At 45.1% G+C, this 26,309-nt stretch overlaps 2 protein-coding genes and 1 long non-coding RNA gene across 3 annotated transcripts; all 3 read right to left on the reverse strand.

Moving 5' to 3' along the window:
* Window positions 1-2,221: 2,221 nt before the first annotated feature.
* Window positions 2,222-8,796, reverse strand: LOC120910110 (gastrula zinc finger protein XlCGF26.1-like). The gene is made up of 2 exons (XM_040321980.1): window positions 8,682-8,796; window positions 2,222-6,134 (listed from the first exon to the last, which is right to left on the reverse strand). Exons 1-2 carry the CDS (start codon window positions 8,743-8,745, stop codon window positions 4,789-4,791), a joined length of 1,410 nt encoding a protein of 469 aa, XP_040177914.1. The 5' UTR covers window positions 8,746-8,796; the 3' UTR covers window positions 2,222-4,788.
* An 8,876-nt stretch (window positions 8,797-17,672) lies between these two features.
* On the reverse strand, window positions 17,673-19,943 carry LOC120910141 (gastrula zinc finger protein XlCGF52.1-like). The gene is made up of 3 exons (XM_040322019.1): window positions 19,853-19,943; window positions 19,605-19,731; window positions 17,673-19,272 (listed from the first exon to the last, which is right to left on the reverse strand). The coding sequence occupies exons 1-3, from the start codon at window positions 19,922-19,924 to the stop codon at window positions 18,266-18,268; spliced, it is 1,206 nt and encodes a 401-aa protein (XP_040177953.1). The 5' UTR covers window positions 19,925-19,943; the 3' UTR covers window positions 17,673-18,265.
* A 1,956-nt stretch (window positions 19,944-21,899) lies between these two features.
* LOC120910209 lies at window positions 21,900-26,096 on the reverse strand. Its single transcript, XR_005741412.1, has 3 exons — window positions 25,606-26,096; window positions 23,388-23,509; window positions 21,900-21,939 (listed from the first exon to the last, which is right to left on the reverse strand). It is a non-coding gene; the product is annotated as an uncharacterized LOC120910209 (long non-coding RNA).
* Between the last annotated feature and the right edge of the window lie 213 nt (window positions 26,097-26,309).

Below are 26,309 nucleotides of genomic sequence, written 5' to 3' on the forward strand. Positions count from 1 at the left end.
TCAGGCACCCACATGGAGTCAGTGACCTCATCCTCCTCATCACCGTAGAAAACCTGGCAGTATGCTGCAGCTAGGGGAACATGACTGCCAGATTTCTGTCCTTCTTGGGCACCCCCTCTCTCTGGGCTCACGTTACTGCCTTCCTGTAGCTGTGTACCATCATCAGAGCCTTCAAAACGCTGCGCATCCTCCTGCAGCATGTACCCAACACTGTGGTCAAACAGTATGGTGGGGCTAGGGAAAGAGTGACTAATGCCATTGAGCAGAGGGAAGAGGCCGCGTTGGCAGCTGCTTTGCCAGACAAAGTACCCTGAGCCTGGGTGAGAGAGGATGAGGAGGATGAGGACGGCTTGGTCATTCACTCTACCAAGTCTTCGGCATGTTATGGCTCAACACGGCCAGCTGCCAAAAAATAGGAGCATGTCCCACGGCCACGTGCTGATGAGGATGCACCGTGTCCACGACTAGCACTGTTGCCTCTAGACGCAGAGCCTGCTTACCCTCTTTTATCGGCTCGTGACTCTCTGCCTCTCCTTGTTGTCCTTCCAGACATACTAATGGCCTGCATGGAGATGTAGCTGCACAAATACTGACAATACTTACTGATCCCTGCCTGTGGTATTAATATGAGAACAGCAGCAAATCTATTGACATAGCTTTAGGTGCACACTGTGCAGAGGACACAGTACACCATGTGAAAAAACTTGCAGATCCCCTGCCTGTGGTATTAATATGAGCAGATCCCTGCCTGTAGGGATTAATATGAGAACAGCAGGAAATCTATTGACGTAGCTTTAGGTGCACACTGTGCAGAGGACACAGTACACCATGTGAAAAAACTTGCAGATCCCCTGCCTGTGGTATTAATATGAGCAGATCCCTGCTTGTGGTATTAATATGCGAACAGCAGCAAATCTATTGACGTAGCTTTAGGTGCACACTGTGCAGAGGACACAGTACACCACGTGAAAATACTTGCAGATCCCCTGCCTGTGGTATTAATATGAGCAGATCCCTGCCTGTAGGAATTAATATGAGAACAGCAGCAAATCTATTGACATAGCTTTAGGTGCACACTGTGCAGAGGACACAGTACACCACATGAAAATACTTGCAGATCCCTTGCCTGTGGTATTAATATGAGCAGATCCCTGCCTGTAGGAATTAATATGAGAACAGCAGCAAATCTATTGACGTAGCTTTAGGTGCACACTGTGCAGAGGACACAGTACACCACGTGAAAATACTGCAGCTAGCACAATTACCTGCCTGCCTGTCAGTATATTAGGGAGCGGATCTAGCTAAACTATACAGCGTATAAATATATATACAACACCTGGGATGCATATATATTGTCTACACACTGTAACTCTAACTGACTAGCCTGCCTGCTCTATCCAACTCAAAAAAATGACACTCTCTCTCTCTGTGTAACCACCGCAACACACTACACAAGGCCGACTTCCAGGCGGCCTTATATAGTTTGGGGCGTGTACTAAACCCCCTGAGCCATAATAGGCCAAAGCCACCCTGGTTTTGGCCAATTATGGCTCTCCGTTTTTTGCAAGCTGTGACTGGCCAAGCTTTCGGGTCATAGTGCATGCTTGGCCAATCATCAGCCAGCAATGCACTGCGATGCTGCAGTGAATTATAGGCCGCGACACGGCACTCGAATTTGGCGCGAACGGCCCGTAACGTTCGTAATTCGACGAACGGTCGAACATACGATGTTCGAGTCAAACATGAGTTTGACTCGAACACGAAGCTCATCCCTACTGATCACCAATGTAAGGAACATTCTTCCCACTGATCACCAATGTAAGGAACATTCTTCTCACTGATCACCAATGTAAGGAACATTCTTCCCACTGATCACCAATGTAAGGAACATTCTTCTCACTGATCACCAATGTAAGGAACATTCTTCTCACTGATCACCAATGTAAGGGACATTCTTCTCACTGATCACCAATGTAAGGGACATTCTTCTCACTGATCACCAATGTAAGGAACATTCTTCTCACTGATCACCAATGTAAGGGACATTCTTCCCACTGATCACCAATGTAAGGAACATTCTTCCCACTGATCACCAATGTAAGGAACATTCTTTGTTGTAAACATGAATGTGAAGGACTATCTTCCCATGACCCATCAGTGTAAGGGACATTCCTTCAACTGACCACCAATGCAACGCGCCACTCTCCACACATCACAAATATAAAGGGAAAAATTCTTCTTTATTTTAGAAAATCAGCATAACAAATGAACATACAATAAAATGGAGCTTTGAAATCAAATCTGGTGCAATTAAGTTAAAAAATATTTTACATTTATTATTCATTATACATTATCTAGACCAATGAAAAGCCAGCTTCTAGAAATGACATGCAACAGCCAATAGCAACTTACAAGAGGTCCATTGAGGAAAGATTAATATGGGTTGGACTGGATGCTTCTGTACATGTCATAGATACGTTTTGCCATGCCTTTGTTTGATGTCTGTGTATTTATATGCTTGTCCTTGTATTGTTATAATTGCCCACTTGTTGCCCCAAGTACTATGGGTGCTCATTTGTTGCCTTATGCATTGTTATGGTTTCCCATTTGTTGCCACAAGTATTGTTATGGTTGCCCATTTGTTACCACAAGTATTGTTATGGTCGCCCATTTGTTACCACAAGTATTGTTATGGTCGCCCATTTGTTGCCCTATGTATTGTTATGGTTACCCATTTGTTGCCCCAAGAATTGTTACTGTATGGTTGCCCAGTTGTTGCCCCAAGTATGGTTATGGTTGCTTATTTGTTACCACAAGTATGGTTGTCCATTTGTTGCCACAAGTACTGTTATGGTTGCCCATTTGTTTCCCCATGTATTGTTATGGTTGCCCATTTGTTGCCCCAAGTATTGTTACTGTATGATTGCCTATTTGTTGCCCATATATTGTTATGGTTGCTCATTTGTTGCCCCATGTATTGTTCTGGTTGCCTATTTGTTGCCACACGTATTTTTATCCATTTTTTGCAACAAGTACTGTTATGCCTGCCTCAAATATTGTTATGGTTGCCCATTTGTTGCCCCAAGTAGTTATGGTTGCCCATTTGTTTCCCCATGTAATGTTATGGCTGCCCATTTGTTGCCCCAAGTACTGTTATGGTTGCCCATTTGTTTTCCCATATATTGTTATGGTTGCCCATTTGTTGCCCCAAGTATTATTGTGGTTGCCCATTTGTTACCCCATGTACTGATATGGTTGCCCAATTCTTGCCCCATGTATTGTTATGGTTTCGCATTTGTTGCCCCAGGTAGTTATGGTTGCCCATTTGTTTCCCCATGTATTGTTATGGCTGCCCATTTGTTGCCCCAAGTACTGTTATGGTTGCACATTTGTTTCCCCATGTATTGTTATGGTTTCCCATTTGTTGCCCCAAGTAGTTATGGTTGCCCATGTGTTTCTCCATGTATTGTTATGGTTGCCCATTAGTTGACCCGTGTATTGTTATGGTTTGACATTTGTTGCCCCAAGTAGTTATCGTTGCCCATTTGTTTCCCCATGTATTGTTATGTTGCCCATTTGTTGCCCCATGTATTGTTATGGTTGCCCATTTGTTGCCCCATGTATTATTATGGTTGCCCCAAGTAGTTATGGTTGCCCATTTTTTGCCCTGTGTATATTGTTATGGTTCCCCATTTGTTGCCCCAAGTAGTTATGGTTGCCCATTTGTTGTCCTAAGCATTGTTATGGTTACCTATTTGTGTCCCCATGTATTGTTATGGTTTCCCATTTGTTGCCCCAAGTAGTTTTGGTTGCCCATTTGTTTCTCCATGTATTGTTATGGTTGCCCATTTGTTGACCCATGTATTGTTATGTTGCCCCATGTATTGTTATGGTTGCCTATTTGTTGCCCCATGTATTGTTAAGGCTGCTTGTTTTTTTGCTCCATGCATTGTTTTGGTTGCCAATTTGTTGCCCCATGTATTATTATGGTTGCCCATTTGTTGCCCCAAGTAGTTATGGTTGCCCATTTTTTTCCTCGTGTATTGTTATGGTTCCCCATTTGTTGCCCCAAGTAGTTATGGTTGCCCATGTGTTGCCCCGTGTATTGCTATGGTTCCCCATTTGTTGCCCCAAGTAGTTATGGTTGCCTATTTGTTGTCCTAAGCATTGTTATGGTTGCCCATTTTTTTCCCTGTGTATTGTTATGGTTCCCCATTTGTTGCCCTATGTAGTTATGGTTGCCCATGTATTGCCCCGTGTATTGTTATGGTTCCCCATTTGTTGCCCCAAGTAGTTATGGTTGCCTATTTGTTGTCCTAAGCATTGCTATGGTTGCCCATTTTTTTTCCTGTGTATTGTTATGGTTCCCCATTTGTTGCCCCAAGTAGTTATGGTTGCCCATGTGTTGCCCCGTGTATTGTTATGGTTCCCCATTTGTTGCCCCAAGTAGTTATGGTTGCCTATTTGTTGTCCTAAGCATTGTTATGGTTGCCTATTTGTTTCCCCATGTATTGTTATGGTTACCCATTTGTTGCCCCATAACTTTAGAATTTGTGCCACACCTCTGGTGCTTTATGACATACTTGAGTCCATCCTTCCAGATAATGTGAGTCTCATGGGGTTACAAAATGTATCCATACCTATGTCTCCAGTGTTCCAGGGAGGACATACCTACCATGCCTGTTAGGAAGGGTTTGCGTTCTCCTTGCCCTGTTAGCCTGTGTGTATTCTCTGGTGTTTCAGAAGTCTGGCTCTTTCAATGAAACATTTCCCGCACTGTGAACATCATTAGGGACGTTCACCTGTGTGAGTTCTCTGGTGTCTAACAAGGCTTATTTTCTCAGTGAAACATTTCCCGCACTCCAAACATGGATAGGGACGTTCGCCTGTGTGATATCTCCGATGTCTAAGAAGGCTCGCTTTCTGACTGAAACAATTCCCGCACTCCGAACACGAATAGGGACGCTCACCCGTGTGAATTCTCTGGTGTGTTTGAAGGTTTCCTTTGAGAGAGAAACATTTTCCACACTCGGAACATGAATAAGGACCCTCACCAGTATGACTTCGCTGATGTTTAATAAGTTCTCCTTTCTCGTGGAAACATTTTCCGCACTCTGGACAAGAATAGGGATGTTCACCAGTGTGGATTTTCTGATGCTTTAGAAGCTCTGCTTTAATCTTGAAACCTTTCCCACACTCTAAACATGAATAGGGATGTTCACCCGTGTGAATTCTCTCGTGTCTAAGAAGGCTTCCTCTCTCGGTGAAACATTTCCCGCACTGTGAACATGAGAAAGGGCGTACACCGGTGTGATATCTCTGGTGCGTAAGAAGGCTTGCTTTCTGAATGAAACATTTCCCGCACTCGGGGCAGGAAAAGGGACGCTCACCCGTGTGAATTTTCTGGTGTGTAAGAAGGTTTTTTTTGAGAGTGAAAGTTTTCCCACACTCTGAACATAAATGAGGACCCTTACTAGTGTGACTTTTCTGATGTCTAAGAAAGTCTCCTTTCTGAATGTAACATTTCCCACACTCTGGACATGAATAGGGATGCTCCCCGGAGTGAATTTTCCTGTGTGTGACAAGGCTTCTTTTCCGAGTAAAACATTTCCCGCACTCTGGACACGAAAAAGGACGTTCACCTGTGTGAATTCTCTGGTGTCTAAGAAGGTCCCCTTTCTCAGTGAAGCATTTTCCGCACTCTGAACACGAATAGGGACGCTCCCCTGTGTGACTTCTTCTGTGTCGAATTAGCCGTGGTTTGTCTATGAAACATTTCCCGCACTCTGAACATGAATGGGGACGCTCGCCCGTGTGAACTCTCTGATGTCTAAGAAGGTTTCTGTTTTTAGTGAAAGATTTCCCGCACACCGAACATAACAATAAGCGCTCTCCTGTGTGAACTCCTTCTTGGCTTCGGAAAGATTCCTTGGGGTTTGATGGATGGATATCTGGAGTCACATCATGTGATACATCAGAGGACTCCTGAGGATTAGAGGGATCCATCGATCTCCGTGTATTCTGAGGAATGACAATTTCTCCTGGAAAGTGTTGAGTGACATCATTCGATTTTGAGTTATAGTCTGGAGATGACATCAGACGTTCCTCAGAGATGTTCCGGACACAGAGACCACCTGCTTGAAAACACATTTTAGATACATTTATAAAGTACTCTTTATATCCTTCATCATACAATATATCCCCTGAAGAAGCCCATCGGGCGAAACATGTTAGGATTCTGTCATCATAACACTGCCTTGAAAAACAGGAACTACTGTACACTAAATTACCAAAAAGTATTGGGACGCCTGCCTTTACACACCCATGAACTTTAATGGCATCCCAGTCTTAGTCTGTAGGGTTCAATATTGAGTTGAGCTACCCTTGACCAGTAGCAAACAAAATAACCCCTGAAGCAGCACAGTGGGCGAAACATGTTAGGATTCTGTCATCATAACACCGCCTTGAAAAACAGGAACTACTGTACACTAAATTACTAAAAGTATTGGGACGCCTGCCTTTACACGCACATGAACTTTAATGGCTTCCCAGTCTTAGTCTGTAGGGTTCAATATTGAGTTGGCCCACCCTTGACCAGTAGCAAACAATACATCCCCTGAAGAAGCCCAGCGGGCGAAACATGTTAGGATTCTGTCATCATAACACTGCCTTGAAAAACAGGAACTACTGTACACTAAATTACCAAAAAGTATTAGGACGCCTGCCTTTACACACACATGAACTTTAATGGCTTCCCAGTCTTAGTCTGTAGGGTTCAAAGTTGAGTTGAGCGGTATCTTGATATAGCACGAAGGGTTCGGAAGCGCTTGACTAGGGACAATTTAGATAAGAGCCAATTAACTTACCAGTATCTCTTTGGAGTGTGGGAAGAAAACCAGAGTACCTGGAGGAAACCCACGCAGGCATCGGGAGAACATGCAAACTCCAGGCAGATGGTGTCGTGTTCGGAATTTGAACCAGTGACCCTTTTGCTGCTATTGAGTTGGCCCACCCTTGACCAGTAGAAAACAATATATACCCTGAAGAAGCCCAGCAGGCGAAACACGTTGGGATTCTGTCATCATAACACTACCTTGAAAAACGGGAACTACTATACACCTAAATTACCAAAAGTATTAGGACGCCTGCTTTTACACTCACACAAACTTTAATGGCACCCCAGTCTTAGTCCGTAGGGTTCAATATTTAGTTGGCCCCGCCCTTTGCAGCTATAACAGCTTCAACTCTTCTGGGAAGGCCGTCCACAAGGATTAGGAGTGTGTCTATGGGAATGTTTGACCATTCTTCCAGAAGTGCAATTGTGAGATCACAAGAAGGCCTGGCTTGCAGTCTCCGCTCTAATTCATCTGAAAGGTGTTCTACTGGGTTGAGGTCAGGACTCTGTCCAGGCCAGTCAAGTTCCTCCACCCCAAACTTACTCATCCATGTCTTTATGGACCTTGCTTTGTGCACTGGTGCGCAGTCATGTTGGAACAGAAAGGGGCCATCCCCAAACTGTTCCCACAAAGTTGGGAGCATGAAATTGTCCAAAACTTCTTGGTATGCCGACGCCTTAATGCCGCGTACAGATCGGACATTCCAACAAAAAAAAATGTGGATTTTTTTCCCCAACGGATGTCGTCTCAAACTTGTCTTGCATACACACGGTCGCACAAATGTTGTGGGAAATTCCGAACGCCAAGAACGCCATGACATACAACAGGTACAACGGCACAATAAAACGGAAGTTTAACGCCAAGTGCGCCACCCTTCGGGCTCCTTCTGCTAATCTCGTGTTAGTAGAAGTTTGGTGAGAGACGATTCGTGCTTTTCAGTCCCTTACAGCGTGACGAATGTGCCATCTCCATTACGAACGCTGGTTTTACCAGACAGAGCGCCTCCGTCTCGTACTTGATTCAGAGCATGCGTGGAATTTTGTGCGTCGGAATTGTCCCCTTTACGAGAACGGATTTTGTTGTCGGAAAATTTGAGAAACAGCTCTCAAATTTTTGTTGTTGGAAATTCTCCGATGGGGCCTACACACGGTCGGAAATTACGACAACAAGCTCACATTGAACATTTGTTGTCGGAAATTCTGATTGTGTGTACGCGGCGTTAGAGTTCCTTTCAGTGGAACTAAGGGGCCAAGCCCAACCCCTGAAAAACAACCCCACACCACCAAATGATTTGGACCAGTGCACAAAAGCAAGGTCCATAAAGACATGGATGAGCGAGTTTGGGGGTGGAGGAACTTAATTGGCCTGCACAGAGTCCTGACCTTAACTGATAGATCACCTTTGGGAGGAATTAGAGCGGACACTGCAAGCCAGGCCTTCTCATCCAACCTCACAAATGCGCTTCCGGAAGAATGGTCAAACATTCCCATAGACACCCTCCTAAACCTTGTGGACGGCCTTCCCAGAAGAGTTAAGGCTGTTATAGCTGCAAAGGGTGGGGCCAACTAAATATTGAACCCTACGGACTAAGACTGGGATGCCATTAAAATTCATGTGCGTGTAAAGGCAGGCGTCCCAATACTTTTGGTAATATAGTGTATGTGTTGGATTTTTTTTTTAGGTGAACTCAACAGATATACAGTATTTCAGCAATATACAGCAAGTCTATACTTTATACTCATCGAAGTTTAATGAAATTGTGAGCATTTAGTGTTTATGACTTACTTGTGTCCTTATGTAGAGAAGATTCCTCCTGTTTACTTTCCATAATCATCTCCCCCTCCTCCATAGACTGCTGATCTCCACTCACCAACCTCTCTTCTTCTTCTTCTTCTTCTTCTTCTTCTTCTTCTTCTTCTTCTTCTTCTTCCTCTTTAACTTCGACTTTGATGTCTTTCAGTTCTTCACCCTAAACCCCCGAAAATGATAGAATATATTTATAAAAAGAAACAAGAGATTACGTAGAATATCATCTCATAGCTTAGAATACATTTTAGATATTCATGCTCAATCTCATCTACCTGGTGATGGTAGGGGATGGTGTGACCTTCCTGTGTGGAATCCCGGGAATACAGAGGACGGGGATATCTCTCTGGTGGGTTCCCATTACTGGATCCATCTGTAGGAAACACACACACTGACTGAATACATTGTTTCTATGTGTTTATCAGATGATGGGGGATCTAGGTGGAGCCTCCGTACTGCTCTCTCCTTTACAATTATGTGCACCACCCTACAGTTTGGGCCCCACTGTTAGCTGTGAATACAGAGGACGGGGACATCTCTCTGGTGGGTTCCCATTACTGGATCCATCTGTAGGAAACACACACACTGACTGAATACATTATTTCTATGTGTTTATCAGATGATGGGGGATCTAGGTGGGGCCTCCGTACTGCTCTCTCCTTTACAATAAAGTCTCCTCTTACCCGGTGATGTGAGGGGCGGCTGATTCTCCATCATGGCGTCCTTGTAGAGATCCTCGTGTCCTTCTAAATACTCCCACTCCTCCATGGAGAAATAGACAGTGACATCCTGACACCTTATAGGAACCTGACACACACAATGATACAGTCACCATCCAGACACATCCCTTGTCTGTTACTGGATAATGTCCCAGAATTCCCAGAATCCTCCTCACCTCTCCTGTCAGCAGCTCCATCATCTTCTTGGTGACTTCTAGAATCTTCTCCATGTTGTGTCTCCCGGGTTTTAGGGAGTCACATGGAGGCACTGTGATGGTCATATGATCACCTGACTTCACAAGAGGAAATCTCTGTATTGGAGAACCAATAGGAATATCATGTTAGAATCCCAGAATCCTCCTCACCTCTCCGGTCAGGTCTGTGTTTTATTAATAGAGATAAGAGTGATGTCATGTGACCTCCCAGAATCCTCCTCACCTCTCCGGTCAGGTCTGTGTTTTATTAATAGAGATTAGAGTGATGTCATGTGACCTCCCAGAATCCTCCTCACCTCTCCAGTCAGCAGGTGGATGATTTCCAGGGTGAGGTCTAATACCCTCTCAGTCACTTGGCTTTGGTCGTTGTCCATGCTGAATTGTTTGGTCACGTGACCCAAATGGGGCACTCCTCTCTGTTATTGAATAATAAACAGATAATTATTGCATTATACTGGAATGAAGAATGTCTCAAAATTCATGATGATGGCAATCTCAGCCTCATTGTGCACAAAGACTTTTCAGCTTGCGGGGCCACAACCTAGGTGCTAACAGATTGAAGGATGGACACTGAGGGCCAGATTCTCAAAGGGCTTACGACGGCGCAACGCCATTTGCGCCGTCGTAAGTCCTAATCTGGCCCGGCGTATCTATGCGACTGATTCTTAGAATCAGTTACGCATAGATATCCATTAGATCTGACAGGCGTAAGGCTCTTACGCTGTCAGATCTTAGATGCAATCGCTGCCTGTCGCCGACGTCGTTTTCCCCGTCGTCTATGCAAATTAGCTATTTACGCGAGATTCCCGAACGTACGCGCGGTCTACGCAGTGAATTTACGATGTTTCCGTAGCTTTTGCGACGCGCAAAGTTGTCCCTGCTATATGAGGGGCAACCAATGTTAAGTATGGCCGTCGTTCCCGCGTCGAAATTTAAAAAAGTACGTCGTTTGCGTAAGTCGTCCGTGAATGGCGCTGGACGCCATTTACGTTAACGTCGAAACCAATGACGTCCTTGCGACGTCATTTAGCGCAATGCACGTCAGGAAATTTTAGGGACGGCGCATGCGCAGTACGATCGGCGCGGGAACGCGCCTAATTTAAATGATCCACGCCCCCTACCTGGATCATTTGAATTAGGCGGGCTTGCGCCGGAGAATTTACGCTACGCCGCCGCAACTTTACAGGCAAGTGCTTTGTGAATCAAGCACTTGCCCGTAAAACTTGCGGCCGCGTAACTTAAACGAGATACGTTACGCCGCCGGAGTTTTACTCCATTCTACGAGAATCTGGCCCTGAGTTTAGTTAACTATGTAGTTAACCTGGTACACCCAATACAGCTGCCACCAGATTTACGTATCGGAAATACCAACCATTCACAATATCCGCAAAAACAGTTATGACTTCTAATAAAAGTGTTTGTAATACTTGCTGTCACGACAGACAGGAATGTTTCAGAGAATTACAATATAGTAGCTCTGTACAGGGGTTCTTCATTTGATGGTAAAGGAGAGCTCCAGGCTGCTGACAGAGTCTCCTTTTCTGGTCCCTGGAGGAGGGTGTGGAAAGAAGTGATCTGACCAATCATTAAGTTTGAGGAGTGGCCAATGGGAAATCAAAATGCAGCTCAGATACAGTTTTCTACATGCATTAATATCTTCAAATACCTACAATACCTACAATGCTCGAGCAAAGCGCGGTGACGTACAACACGTACGACGGCACTATAAAGGGGAAGTTCCATTCTGATGGCGCCACCCTTTGGGCTGCTTTTGCTGATTTTGTGTTAGTAAAAGTTTGGTGAGAGACGATTCACGCTTTTAATGCCGCGTACACAAGACCGTTTTTCGGGTACTAAAAAAATTATGTTTTTAGGGGTCTAGAAAAAACGATTTTTTTTAACCCGATCGTTAAAACGTCCTTGCCTACACAGTATCGTGAAAAAATGCTCTAGCAAAGCGCGGTGACGTACAACACGTACGACGGCACTATAAAAGGGAAGTTCCATTCAGATGGCGCCACCCTTTGGGCTGCTTTAGCTGATTTCGTGTTAGTAAAACAAGATTCGCGCTTTTCAGTCTGTTACAGCGTGATGAATGTGCTATCTCCATTACGAACGCTAGTTTTACCAGAACGAGCACTCCCGTCTCATAACTTGCTTCTGAGCATGCACATTTTTTTCACGTCGTTAAAGCCCACACACGACCATTTTTTACAACCTTAAAAACAACAATGTTAAAAACGTTGTGAAAAAATAGAGCATGTTCGAAATTTTTAATGCCCATTTTTTAGATCGTGAAAAAATTGAGTCCACACACGATTGTTTTTAATGACATAAAAAAAAAACTTAATTTTTTTAGAACCCGAAAAACGGTCGTGTCTGCACAGCATCAGGCTTCGTGCTTTTCAGTCTGTTACAGCGTGACGAATGTGCCATCTCCATTCCAAACACTAGTTTTACCAAAACGAGTGCTCCCGTCTCATGACTTGCACGTTTTTTTTTCCGTCGTCAAAGCGTACACACGACCAGAAAAATCAGAGCATGTTCGAAATTTTTGATGTCGAGAAAAATGCTCTGGAGTCTACACATAATCGATTTTAACCACTTCCATACCGGGCACTTACGCCCCTTCCTGCCCAAGCCAATTTTCAGCTTTCAGCACTGTCGCACTTTGAATGACAATTGCGCGGTCGTGCTACACTGTACCCAAACAATTTTTTTATCATTTTGTTCCCACAAATAGAGCTTTCTTTTGGTGGTATTTGATCACCTCTGCGGTTTTTATTTTTTGCGCTATAAACAAAAGAAGAGTGACAATTTAAAAAAAAAACACTATTTTTTACTTTTTTATTTAATAAATATCACAATTTTTTTTTTAAAAAAACGTTTTTTTCCCTCAGTTTAGGCCGATATGTATTCTTCTACATATTTTTGGTAAAAAAAATCGCAATGATCATATATTGATTGGTTTGCGCAAAAGTTATAGCGTTTACAAAATAGCTGATAGATTTATGGCATTTTTATTTTATTAATTTTTTTACTAGTATTGGCGGCGATTTGCGATTTTTTTACTGTCACTGTGACATTGCGGCGAACACATCGGACACTTTTGACACGTTTTTGGCGCCATTCACATTTATACAGCGATTAATGCAATAAATATGCACTAATTACTGTATAAATGTGACTGGCATTCAAGGGGTTAACACTAGGGGGTGAGGGAGGGGTTAATATGTATACCTAAATTGTGTTCTAACTGTGGGGGAAGGGGGGTGACTGGGGGAGGTGACCGATCTATGTCCCTATGTACAAGGGACACAGATCGGTCTCCTCTCTCCCCTGACAGGACGTGGAGCTCTGTGTTTACACACAGAGCTCCACGTCTTGTCCCTGTAGCCGCCGATTCCAAATGCCTGGCGGACATCGCGACCGCCAGGCACGCGCATCGGCATCTTGGGGACGCGCCGGGCGCGCGCGCGCGCCCCCCAGTGGCCGCAAGAATACAGGACGTCAATTGACGTCCTGTTGAATTTTCAGAGTCACCGTGGAGCCGTCATTTGACGATGGCCCGGTGCTCTAGTGGTTAATGACCAATTTAAAAAATTGCATTTTTCTCGCCATGAAAACCGGTCGTGTGTACGCGGCATAAGAGATAAAATGTGTCTAACCCGCCTCCAGTTCTTCCTAATATAGTTGAGTTTGATCTTGGACTTAGGATACTGGTTCTATATTTAGGATGTATCTGGTCTATAAACCAGAGGCTCTGGATGGACAGTTGGATAAATAGCTCTATATTTAGGATGTATCTGGTCTATAAACCAGAGGCTCTGGATGGACAGTTGGATAAATGGTTCTATATTTAGGATGCATCCAGTCTATAAACCAGAGGCTCTGGATGAACAGTTAGATAAATGGTTCTATATTTAGGATGCATCCACTCTATAAACCAGAAGCTCTGGATGGACAGTTGGATAAATGGTTCTATATTTAGGATGCATCTGATCTATAAACCAGAGACTCTGGATGGACAGTTGGATAAATGGTTCTATATTTAGGATGTATCCGGTCTATAAACCAGAGGCTCTGGATGGACAGTTGGATAAATGGGTCTATATTTAGGATGCATCCACTCTATAAACCAGAAGCTCTGGATGGACAGTTGGATAAATGGTTCTATATTTAGGATGCATCTGATCTATAAACCAGAGACTCTGGATGGACAGTTGGATAAATGGTTCTATATTTAGGATGTATCCGGTCTATAAACCAGAAGCTCTGGATGGACAGTTGGATAAATGGTTCTATATTTAGGATGCATCTGATCTATAAACCAGAGACTCTGGATGGACAGTTGGATAAATGGTTCTATATTTAGGATGTATCTGGTCTATAAACCAGAGGCTCTGGATGGACAGTTGGATAAATGGTTCTAGATTTAAGATGTATCAGGTCTATAAACCAGAGGCTCTGTATAAATAGTACGATAAATGGTTCTATATTTAGGATGTATCGGGGCATACAGTACAAAATACGTAGTATTGGACGTTGGTGATAGAAGGCGTCACAGTGACTATGGAGGACGAGGACGGACTTGCTGGGCGGGTTACTGGTTGTAAATACAAAATATCATATTACCTCTTTTGTGTAGTCCAGTGACGGCTCCCCCCCACTTCCTTCCCCCCTTAGCTGGAACATCCTGTTTTTTCCTTATAACTTCCTGTCTCTATCTTACATCACTTCCTGCCTGAGCGTTCTACGAACATAAAGTGATAGCACCCTCTTGTGGTGATTTAAGTAATTGCATTACTTAATTCCTAATTCATGTATTTTGCCCCCTGCCTTGTAGCTAATGTTTCTATTATATTACTTAGGTCATGACACATTAGTTTTTCATGAAACCGGTAACACAATCCGACAATCTCATTCTACTGAAGAAGTATGAATTCTTCGTTATTAGCAGAAACCTGTTTCTTGTTTTTTTTATTGAATATCTCGAGGTGGGCAGTACATATGTAGCACTACCCCCCGCAGGAGCTGCTGGTTATATTTTGGGTGGCACGGTACCTCTATGTTCTCGCTGTCCAGGGTGAAAGGAGAGTCTGAAGAATGTCAATATCCACACAATGCACTTCTTTTTCTCTTGGATTTATTTGGGAGAACTTTAGTAAAAAAAAGAGGAGTGAGGGGTGGAAGGGTAGGTAGGTTCAGGTGCACAGTCACAAGTACGGAAACACTCCTGTTTCCAGCAAACAGTTCTCGTTGCCACTCTAGCCAGAGTGGGTATTGCTCACCCGGATAGGTGCCTCTCACTGGCCCAGCAGCCGGGATGGCACACAAAGTAAAGTTCAGTCTCTGCCACAGACCTTCCTTTCTTGATGAGACACTTTGGTCCGGAATCCTCTGCCACAGGATTCAGCACCCGGATCTCTTCAGCTTTGTTTCCTTAGAAATTTTAGACCCAACAGGCGACACTGTCAAGCTTCTCTGTGTGCGGTGCATCCTTCAATGAAGTTTCCAGGCCTTCTCCCAAGGTACCAGCCTCTTGCATGGCCCTCTCCAGGATAGGTCCTCACCTGGCTTCCTTCATCAAGTGGCTTCCTCCCGCAGGACAGACAGCACAGGATCACTTTTGCGGTACAAGCCCCAGCCAGACACCTGGGCCCATAAGACGAACCCCCTGAGCCAACGTGGTCCTGGAAATAGGATTCAGAGCACGCACCTCCGGCCAGGTGGGCCACGAGGCGCAAGTGGATGGACCCCGCTCCAATGGCGTCTGTCCCTTAACTACAGCGTGCAACCACTCCCACTGATTCGCTGCCGAGGGGGACAATTCACCTTGACCTTGCTGCTGCCACCCTTGGCCTGGGATGGTAATGACACCCCCAGGTGAGCAATGGTGGATACTCTCAGCACAGCCATGCTGGAACAGAGGCTAAATTGCCCTTAATTACTCTAATCTGAGCCAAATAACAGCCCAGACCCCAATTAAATTTAAAGCAGCGCCTGTTCAACAGGAGCAGGGCGTTACACATATATTAAAAAAATAAATATGAATATGTAAAAAGTTAACATTTTAAAAATTCAAGAACGACAAAGGAAATACAGAAATACAAAAAAAACATATACATTTACCATTGGTATGTAAAAACACACGAGACGGTGTGAACGCCCAGTGCATTACCAACATCACTTTTACTAAATCCATAAGTCAAAAACACATTCACAAACATGAGATACAACAAGCGTAATAAATGTCAGATCCAGCCGTGGGTGATGTCATCTGACCACACAAATGTAGGTTTGTAGGTGTCAGGTTCCAATGGTAGTGAGCCCTTGTAGAGCGCTAACTCAGGGTTCCCCAGGGCACAGATTCTAAGCCCCAGCCTGCTTCTTCACCAGAGCTCCTAATGGTGGCGATGGACTTGCAGCAAGCTGGAACCAGGTCGCAACCCCCAGCTGAGAATGTGGAGACCACCCGTGTGCAATCCAAGGAATCCCAGGGAACCCAAGACACCAGCTGATGTCAGAGTAAGCGATAGACAAGCACACACAGTAGACAAGCCGGGGTCAGTACACAGGCACAGAATGCTCATTCTTCAACAGCTCTCCGCCACCATCCACACTACATTCTCCGACAGATCTCCTCCACCATCCACACTACATTCTCCGACAGATCTCCTCCCACCATCCACACTACATTCTCCGACAGCTCTCCTCCACCATCCACACTACATTCTCCGACAGCTCTCCTCCACCATCCACACTACATTCTCCGACAGATCTCCTCCCACCATCCACACTACATTCTCCGACAGCTCTCCCCCACCATCCACAAACTACATTCTCCGACAGATCTCCCCCACCATCCACACACTACATTCTCCGACAGATCTCCTCCACCATCCACACTACATTCTCCGACAGATCTCCTCCCACCATCCACACTACATTCTCCGACAGCTCTCCCCCACCATCCACACACTACATTCTCCGACAGCTCTCCCCCACCATCCACACACTACATTCTCCGACAGCTCCCCTCCACCATCCACACTACATTCTCCTACAGATCTCCTCCACCATCCACACTACATTCTCCGACAGCTCTCCCCCCACCATCCACACTACATTCTCCGACAGATCTCCTTCACCATCCACACTACATTCTCCGACAGATCTCCCCCACCATCCACACTATATTCTCCGACAGATCTCCTGCACCACCTGCACTACATTCTCCGACAGATCTCCTCCACCATCCACACTACATTCTCCGACAGCTCTCCTCCACCATCCACACTACATTCTCCGACAGCTCTCCTCCACCATCCATACTACATTCTCCGACAGATCTCCTCCACCATCCACACTACATTCTCCGACAGCTCTCCTCCACCATCCACACTACATTCTCCGACAGCTCTCCTCCACCATCCACACTACATTCTCCGACAGCTCTCCTCCACCATCCACACTACATTCTCCAACAGATCTCCTCCCACCATCCACACTACATTCTCCGACAGCTCTCCTCCACCATCCACACTACATTCTCCGACAGATCTCCTCCACCATCCACACTACATTCTCCGACAGCTCTCCTCCACCATCCACACTACATTTTCCGACAGCTCTCTTCCACCATCCACACTACATTTTCCGACAGCTCTCCTCCCACCATCCACACTACATTCTCCGACAGCTCTCCTCCACCATCCACACTACATTCTCCGACAGATCTCCTCCATCATCCACACTACATTCTCCGACAGATCTCCTCCCACCATCCACACTCCATTCTCCTACAGCTCTCCTCCACCATCCACACTACATTCTCCGACAGCTCTCCTCCCACCATCCACACTCCATTCTCCGAGTTTTACTTTTTTATTTTATTTATTCTGCTGCATAATGTTACATGATTTGGTATACACAGGTTTCTATACTTTTGTACAACTACTTGAGATCGGTATACAGATTAAAAAATACAAAAATTATATTGGCATAAAATCTATTTCTGCTATCTGACTGTGCCCACAAAAAAATAAGAGACATCATTTTGGGACCTTGACTTGTTTCTCAGGTGTCAGAATATCTGTATATGTGCCAAGGCAGTTTGAAACAAAGGGACAGGTTACCCACTACATACTACATCACTAGAGAGAGGATCCAGTTACCAAAGGATTTTTAAAGTTTAAAATCAATCTGTATCATTATTTGCAAAAATAGAGATTCTAAAAATGTGCTCTCAAGGCCAATATTTTCGAGGTCACGTGGCAAATCTGACCAAAAGTGATGTTCAGTGTTAGGCGAATGCTGGAGAGTTAAATCACCTAATAATTTCCTATATCTCAACAGTGGTGAAGCTTGGGCTTAAGCTTCTGGGTCTTCACACCAGACACCCAGAGGAAACACTAAAGAAAAAACATGCAAACTCCATGCGGATAGAATTTGAACTAAAGACCCCAGTGCTGCCAGGCACTAACCAAGCCACGGTGCTAGTCCGTGTTTATCTATTACTGAAATATCCCTGGTGGGGAACATAGCCCATTAGGAAACCATTTTTTTTATGCCATATAGCTCTTCTATAGGGGAAAAGTTAGATGCCACCATTCCTTTATCAATAATATCAAGAAGCATGTGTTTTCTCATGTCTTGCTAGATTTCCTTTATGTATAAAGGATTTCCCGCACTTTGAACACGCGAGAGCGCTCTCTCGAGTGTGACTCCTCTGGTGTTTATCAAGGCTGCTTTTATGGGGAAAACATTTCCCGCACTCCGAACATATACAAGGGCCCACCCGAACGTGAGTCTTCTCGTGTTTCAGGAGGCTGATTTTTTGGGAAAAACTTTTCCCGCACTCCGAGCATGAATAAGGACGCTCGCCCGTGTGAATTCTCTGGTGCGTAAGAAGGCTGCTTATCTGGGAAAAACATTTCCCGCACTCCACACAGGAATAAGGACGCTCCCCTGTGTGACTTCTCAGATGTTTATCGAGATCCGTTTTCTGATTGAAAGACTTTTCGCATTCGGGACAGGGAAAAAGACGCTCGCCTGTGTGAAATCTCTGGTGTATAATAAGCTTTCTTTTTACAGAAAAAGATTTCCCGCACTCTGAACATAAAAACGGGCACTCGCCCGTGTGAATTCTCTGGTGCGACAGAAGGTTTGTTCTAAATATGAAGCATTTCCCACACTCTAGACAGGAAAAGGGGCGATTAGACGTGTGAACTCTCTGGTGCTTAAGAAGGTTTACTTTCTTAGGAAATCCTTTCCCGCACTCCGAACACGAAAAAGGAGATTTGTTTTTGTGGATTTTCTGGTGTGCGAGAAGGTTTGCTCTCTGAGTGAAATGTTTCCCGCACTCGGAACACGGGAAAGACCTGTGGATTATCTGGTGTTCGGAAAGTGCTCTTTTGTCAGTGAAGCTCTTCCCGCACTTCGAACATGGGATATTGCGCTCCCCCGTGTGTATTTTTTGGTGTCTAAGAAGGCTTCCCTTTTGAGTAAAAGATTTCTCGCACTCTGAACAGGAGAAACGTTTCCGATGTCTGTTTTGGTCAACGGAATTTACTTTTTCAGAAGACTGTGCAGTGCTGAGATTTCTCCTTGAGGTCTTCTGAGGGTGATTTCCACCTGGAAAAAGCAATTGTTTTATAATAACCGTAAAGAATTTATCACATTTAGCTGGCAAGAGTCATGTTGGTTAGTCTAATGCCTCGTACACACGATCAGGCTTTTTCCCGACCAAACTCACATCGGAATTCCTACTGAATTCCATCGAGAACATTTTCTCTATGTAAACTACGGAAGTGCCCCTAGCGGCCAGCGTAAATATGCACCCAAGATACGACGGCGTAAGAGACGTATCTTGGCCAAATTCATGCGTATCTGATTTAAAGAAGCAAGCGCATAGATACGTTGGCGTAAGTCCTTTGTGAATCTGGGCCTTAGTGTTTATGACTTACTTGTGTTGATATGTAGAGAAGATTCCTCCTGTTTACTTTCCATAATCTTCTCCCCCTCCTCCATAGACTCCAACCTCTCTTCTTCTTCCTCGTTATCCTCAACTTTGATATCTTTTCCTTCTTCATTCTAAATTCCAGAGATGATAAAATATAACATCTGGAAACACTGCTGCCAATAATAAGAGATGACATAGAAGAATGTCCACTCATAGAATAATTTTTGAGTTGTTCCCCCCCGTCCCACCTACCTGATCATTCTCTGTATAGTGTTGACCTTCCCGTGTAGAATTCTGGGAATACAGAGGACAACCCTCCTCCATAGACTGATGAACTCCACTCACCAACCTCTCTTCTTCTTCCTCTTTAACCTCAACTTTGATGTCTTTCCGTTCTTCACCCTAAACCCCGAAAATGATAGAATACATTTATAAAAAGAAACAAGAGATTATGAAGAATATCATCTCATAGCTTAGAATACATTTTAGATATTCATGCTCAATCTCACCTACCTGATGATGGTGGGGGATGGTGTGACATTCCTGTGTGGAATCCCGGGAATACAGAGGAGGGGGACATCTCTCTGGTGGGTTCCCATTACTGGATCCATCTGTAGGAAACACACACACACTGACTGAATACATTGTTTCTATGTGTTTATCAGATGATGGGGGATCTAGGTGGACCCTCTGTACTGCTCTCTCCTTTACAATTATGTGCACCACCCACCCTACAGTTTGGGCCCCACTGTTAGCTGGGAATACAGAGGACAGGGACATCTCTCTGGTGGGTTCCCATTACTGGATCCATCTGTAGGAAACACACACACTGACTGAATACATTGTTTCTATGTGTTTATCAGATGATGGGGGATCTAGGTGGAGCCTCCGTACTGCTCTCTCCTTTACAATAAAGTGTAGCGCTACCCCATTCAGGAGCCGCTGGTTGTTTTTGGGACCGGCGTATTAAGTTACCTTGTAGTATGTTTAGGGGTAGTAGCAGTGAGCAAATGTCCAGTCATCCAATGGGTTTTTCAAATGCTTTATTCCAAGGCCCAACACGGCCAACATCAACATGTATTAGGATAGGAAAGGTTGATGAAGCAGAAGTACGAGTGCGATATCAGGCCCTGGATTATGAAGAAAGCAAGCCTGCTTTCAGTAGCAATGTACTAAAGGTCGCCACTCTAGCCAGAGTGGGTGAAGTGCCTCCGGACAGACTTCTGCCACAAGCCTGGCAGCCGAAATGTCACTTTAGGTTGCTGGGAGGAACAGACCTCTGTCCCAGACCTGGCTCGGGCCTCTGCCACAGGCCCAGTACTTCAGTACTCAAATCAACAAGACGGATTGAGTAAATCCTCCCAGTAAATGCAATGAAAGGGTCACTGGTTGACAGCTGCCATGTACCTGTCAAGGCCTTGGTGACTGGATCCCCGATGTTTCGTTCAAGTCTCCTGGACAACCTGCTTTTGGGTTCTCCCTGAGCCGATCCCCCACCGTTCAGCCCTCAGCTTAGGATCCTCTCAATAAAGTTGGGGACCCAGTAAGTCACTGGAGTCCCTCTCAACATCAGGATGAGACTCCGCGCAGCATGCGATTCCAGCCGGATGGGCCATGCCGGCGGGGTCTGTGGATGCGCGCACCCTGAAGGTGGATGCGCGCACCCCGAGCCTGGACCCCGCGAAGAAGAGAGCCCACCACCCCGAATCATGGCGTTCGTCACAAATATACCCCTCCCCAGCATGCCCCGCGAGGTTCCAACTCCCCTAATTGGCTGCTGGGGAAAAGTAGCTCTGCCAGAACCCCTCTAGCGCCACCTGCCGCCCAGGGATGGGATCGCATCCCTGGAATGCAGTCTGACCCACAGGATAGTTCTGGAAGACAGCAGCCTGAAATTTGACAAATTATGAATGGGAGCCAAATAACTCTCCCATTCCCCCACTAACTTTAGCGTAGTGCCCGTACTGAAAGTAAGGGGGCGCTACAAAAGTCTCCTCTTACCCGGTGATGTGAGGGGCGGCTGATTCTCCATCATGACGTCCTTGTAGAGATCCTTGTGTCCTTCTAAATACTCCCACTCCTCCATGGAGAAATAGACAGTGACATCCTGACACCTTATAGGAACCTGACACACACAATGATACAGTCACCATCCAGACACACCCCTTGTCTGTTACTAGATAATGTCCCAAAATCCTCCTCACCTCTCCTGTCAGCAGCTCCATCATCTTCTTGGTGACTTCTAGAATCTTCTCCATGTTGTGTCTCTCAGGTTTAAGGGAGTCACATGGAGGCACTGTGATGGTCATATGATCACCTGACTTCACAAGAGGAAATCTCTGTTGAGGAACCAGTAGGAATATCAAATTAGAATCCCAGAACCCTCCTCACCTCTTCGGTCAGGTCTGTGTTTTATTAATAGAGATAAGAGTGACGTCATGTGACCTCCCAGAATCCTCCTCACCTCTCCGGTCAGATCTGTGTTTTAATAATAGAGATAAGAGCGATGTCATGCAGGGCTGTCTTTTCCATTGGGCACGCTGGGCAGTTGCCCGGGGGCCCCACTTGCCTGGGGGGCCCCCCATCGGCTGCCCAGCAACACCAGTAAACAATGATGGAGAGCAGCGGGTCAGAACTGTAGAACTGTATCTTGTCTACAGTCTCTGAGGAAGAGGAGTCAAGAGTAGGAGCGCCTCCGGGATGGGGGTCACGGGAGAAGTCAGACATGAGGAGACAGGATAAAACCAGAGCAGCCATCTGACTGAGCCGTGCATGTTGCACCTGAGAGAAGGTCAGTGATAGCGCCGCCAGGCCAGTCTAAGGGACGGGTGGTTGCTGATGTAAGGGGGGAGTGAATACAAAAATATTAGTGACCCCCCCTTACCTTAGTGTATTTACTCTACGGAAGGTGGTCTCTGGTCACCAGAGTGCCCCACACATCAGAGTTCCTGGTGTTCCCCTTTACATCAGAGTCTGCAGGATTCCCCCTTACAGTGCAAGGATCCTGATGTAAAGAGAAAGCAGTGAACTCGGATATAAGGTAGTCTCTGGTCACCAGAGTCCCCCTCCACATCAGAGTTCCCCCTTACATCATGATCTGCAGCGTTCCCCTTTACATAAGAGTTCCCTTTCACTGTAAGGGGGAATCCTGCAGAATCTGATGTAAGAGGAAACTCTGAGAAGGCTGGGTTATAGTAACCCAACCTTCATGTCAATGAAGAAATTTGTAAAACTGTAATTTTAGGTACTTTTTTTGCAGCGCCAGTAAAAAAAATGTGGTTCTGCCAGTAAATTTCATGATTTTTGTCAGTAAATTCTCGTGCACGATTGTGTAGACATGGCCCCAATGCACTGTATTGCCCGGGGGCCTATAATGCTCTTAAGATGCCACTGATGTCATGTGACCTCCCAGAATCCTTCTCACCTCTCCGGTCAGGTCTGTATTATTAATAGAGATAAGAGTGATGTCATGTGACCTCCCAGAATCCTCCTCACCTCTCCGGTCAGGTCTGTGTTTTATTAATAGAGATTAGAGTGATGTCATGTGACCTCCCAGAATCCTCCTCACCTCTCCGGTCAGGTCTGTGTTTTATTAATAGAGATAAGAGTGATGTCATGTGACCTCCCAGAATCCTCCTCACCTCTCCGGTCAGGTCTGTGTTTTATTAATAGAGATTAGAGTGATGTCATGTGACCTCCCAGAATCCTTCTCACCTCTCCGGTCAGGTCTGTGTTTTATTAATAGAGATTAGAGTGATGTCATGTGACCTCCCAGAATCCTCCTCACCTCTCCAGTCAGCAGGTGGATGATTTCCAGGGTGAGGTCTAATATCCTCTCAGTCACTTGGCTTTGGTCGTTGTCCATGCTGAATTGTTTGGTCACGTGACCCAAATGGGGCACTCCTCTCTCTGTTATTGAATAATAAACAGATAATTATTGCATTATACTGGAATGAAGAATGTCTCAAAATTCATGATGATGGCAATCTCAGCCTCATTGTGCACAAAGACTTTTCAGCTTGCGGGGCCACAACCTAGGTGCTAACAGATTGAAGGATGGACACTGAGTTTAGTTAACTATGTAGTTAACCTGGTACACCCAATACAGCTGCCACCAGATTTACGTATCGGAAATACCAACCATTCACAATATCCGCAAAAACAGTTATGACTTCTAATAAAAGTGTTTGTAATACTTGCTGTCACGACAGACAGGAATGTTTCAGAGAATTACAATATAGTAGCTCTGTACAGGGGTTCTTCATTTGATGGTAAAGGAGAGCTCCAGGCTGCTGACGGAGTCTCCATTTCTGGTCCCTGGAGGAGGGTGTGGAAAGAAGTGATCTGACCAATCATTAGGTTTGAGGAGTGGCCAATGGGAAATCAAAATGCAGCTCAGATACAGTTTTCTACATGTATTAATATCTTCAAATACCTACAATCTGGTATCCAGTATATTATTATCCAGAATGGAATTACCTTTTGAATGAAGACATTCAATTGGGTATCAGATGCCTATTTCACCTAATGCCGCGTACACACCTGACCGTTTTTAATGTCATGGAAAAAAACAAAGTTTTTCTCGATGCGATTCTTGTCAAGCCTGCCTTGCATACACACTATCATGAAAAAAAATTGCTCTAGCAAAGCGCGGTGGCGTACAACACGTATGACGGCACTATAAATGGGAAGTTCCATTCGGATGGCGCCACCCTTTGGGCTGCTTTAGCTGATTTCCTGTTAGTAAAAGATGTGCTTTTCAGTCTGTTACCGCCCAGATGAATGTGCTTACTCCATTACGAACGCTAGTTTTACCAGAACGAGCGCTCCCGTCTCATAACTTGCTTCTGAGCATGCACGTTTTTTAACGTCGTTAAAACCCACACACGACCATTTTTTACAACCCTAAAAACGTCAATGTTAAAAACGTCGTGAAAAAATAGAGCATGTTCGAAATTTTTAATGCCCATTCTTTAGATCGTGAAAAATGCTCTGGAGTCCACACACGTTTTTAATGACAAATTTTTAGAACCCGAAAAACGGTCGTGTGTACGCGGCATCAGTCTTCCTGCTTTTCATTCTGTTACAGCGTGACGAATGTGCCATCTCCATTACAAACGCTAGTTTAACCAGAACGAGTGCTCCCATCTCATAACTTGTGAACATGGGCGTTTTTTTTTTGCCGTCGATAAATCGTAGACACACGACCAGAAAAATTAGAGCATGTTCTAAATTTTTAATGCCCATTTTTCACATCGAGAAAAATGCTCTGGAGCCTACACATGATCGTTTTCAATGACCAATTTAAAAAATGGCATTTTTCTCGTCATGAAAACCGGTCGTGTGTATGCGGCATAAGAGATAAAATGTGTCTAACCCGCCTCCAGTTCTTCCTAATGTAGTTGAGTTTGATCTTGGACTTGGGATACTAGTTCTATATTTAGGATGTATCTGGTCTTTAAACCAGTGGTTTTGGATGGAAAGTTGGATAAATGGTTCTATATTTTAGGATGTACAGTGGAAACTCAGATTACGAGCATAATCTGTTCCAGGAGAATGCTTGTAATTCAAAAAGTACTTGCATATCAAAGCGAGTTTCCCCATTGAAGTCAATGGAAATGAAAATAATTTGTTCAGCATTGACTTCAATGTCATGCAATACTGTATGCGGCCAGAGGCGAGAGCGGTGCCGGAAAGCCTCGGAAACGGCCGAGGACACTTCAGCTGACCTCGGCAAACCTCGGAAAGACTTCCTACCCGAGATTTGCCGAGGTCAGCCGTGCTGTCCTCGGGTCTTTTTATGCATTTCCGAATGGCGCCGATCTGCGACATTCGGCTCGGCTCCAGCGGGGGGGTCAAAGTTGTTGAGCGGGGGGGGGGCGGGGTTGCCGCGGATCGCAGTTGTTGAACGGGGGGGTGATTGCCGCGATCAAAGTTGTTCAGCAGGGGGCCGGGGTTGCCGCGGTTCACAGTTGTTAAGCAGGGGGGTTGCTGTTGTCTCCTACCTGTGCACACAGCCTGTCGGGTTCTCCTCTTCTCTTTAGCTGCCGCAGACCACACAGCGCTCCGGTAAGAGCATGTCTCCCCTCTGACCTTCTTCTTCCTGTGCGGGAAAATTAACCCCTGCTTGGGACTGCGGGAAGATGCAGTCTGTGCGGGAAGTTCCCGCAGAATCCAGGCAAAATACGTAGTAGTGGATGTTGGAGATAAAAGACGTCACAGTGACTATGGAGGACGAGGACGGACTTGCTGGGCGGGTTACTGGTTGTAAATACAAAATATCATATTACCTCTTTTGTGTAGTCCAGTGACGGCTCCCCCCTACTTCCTTCCCCCTTCGCTGGAACTTCCTGTTTTTTCCTTATAACTTCCTGTCTCTATCTTACATCACTTCCTGCCTGAGCGTTCTACGCACATAAAGTGATATCACCCTCTTGTGGTGATTTTAGTAATTGCATTACTTAATTCCTAATTAATGTATTTTGCCCCCTGCCTTGTAGCTAATGTTTCTATTATATTACTTAGGTCATGACACATTCGTTTTTCATGAAACCGGTAACACAATCCAACAATCTCATTCTACAGGAGTATGAATTCTTTGTTGGTAGCGGAAACCTGTTTCTTGTTTGTATTTGCTTTTATTGAATATCTCGAGGTGGGCAGTACATATAATAAATAAAATAAATAAATATGAATATGTAAAAAGGTA

Source organism: Rana temporaria, chromosome 8, assembly GCF_905171775.1.
Source record: "Rana temporaria chromosome 8, aRanTem1.1, whole genome shotgun sequence".
In the NCBI taxonomy this organism is placed as follows: Eukaryota; Metazoa; Chordata; class Amphibia; order Anura; family Ranidae; genus Rana; species Rana temporaria.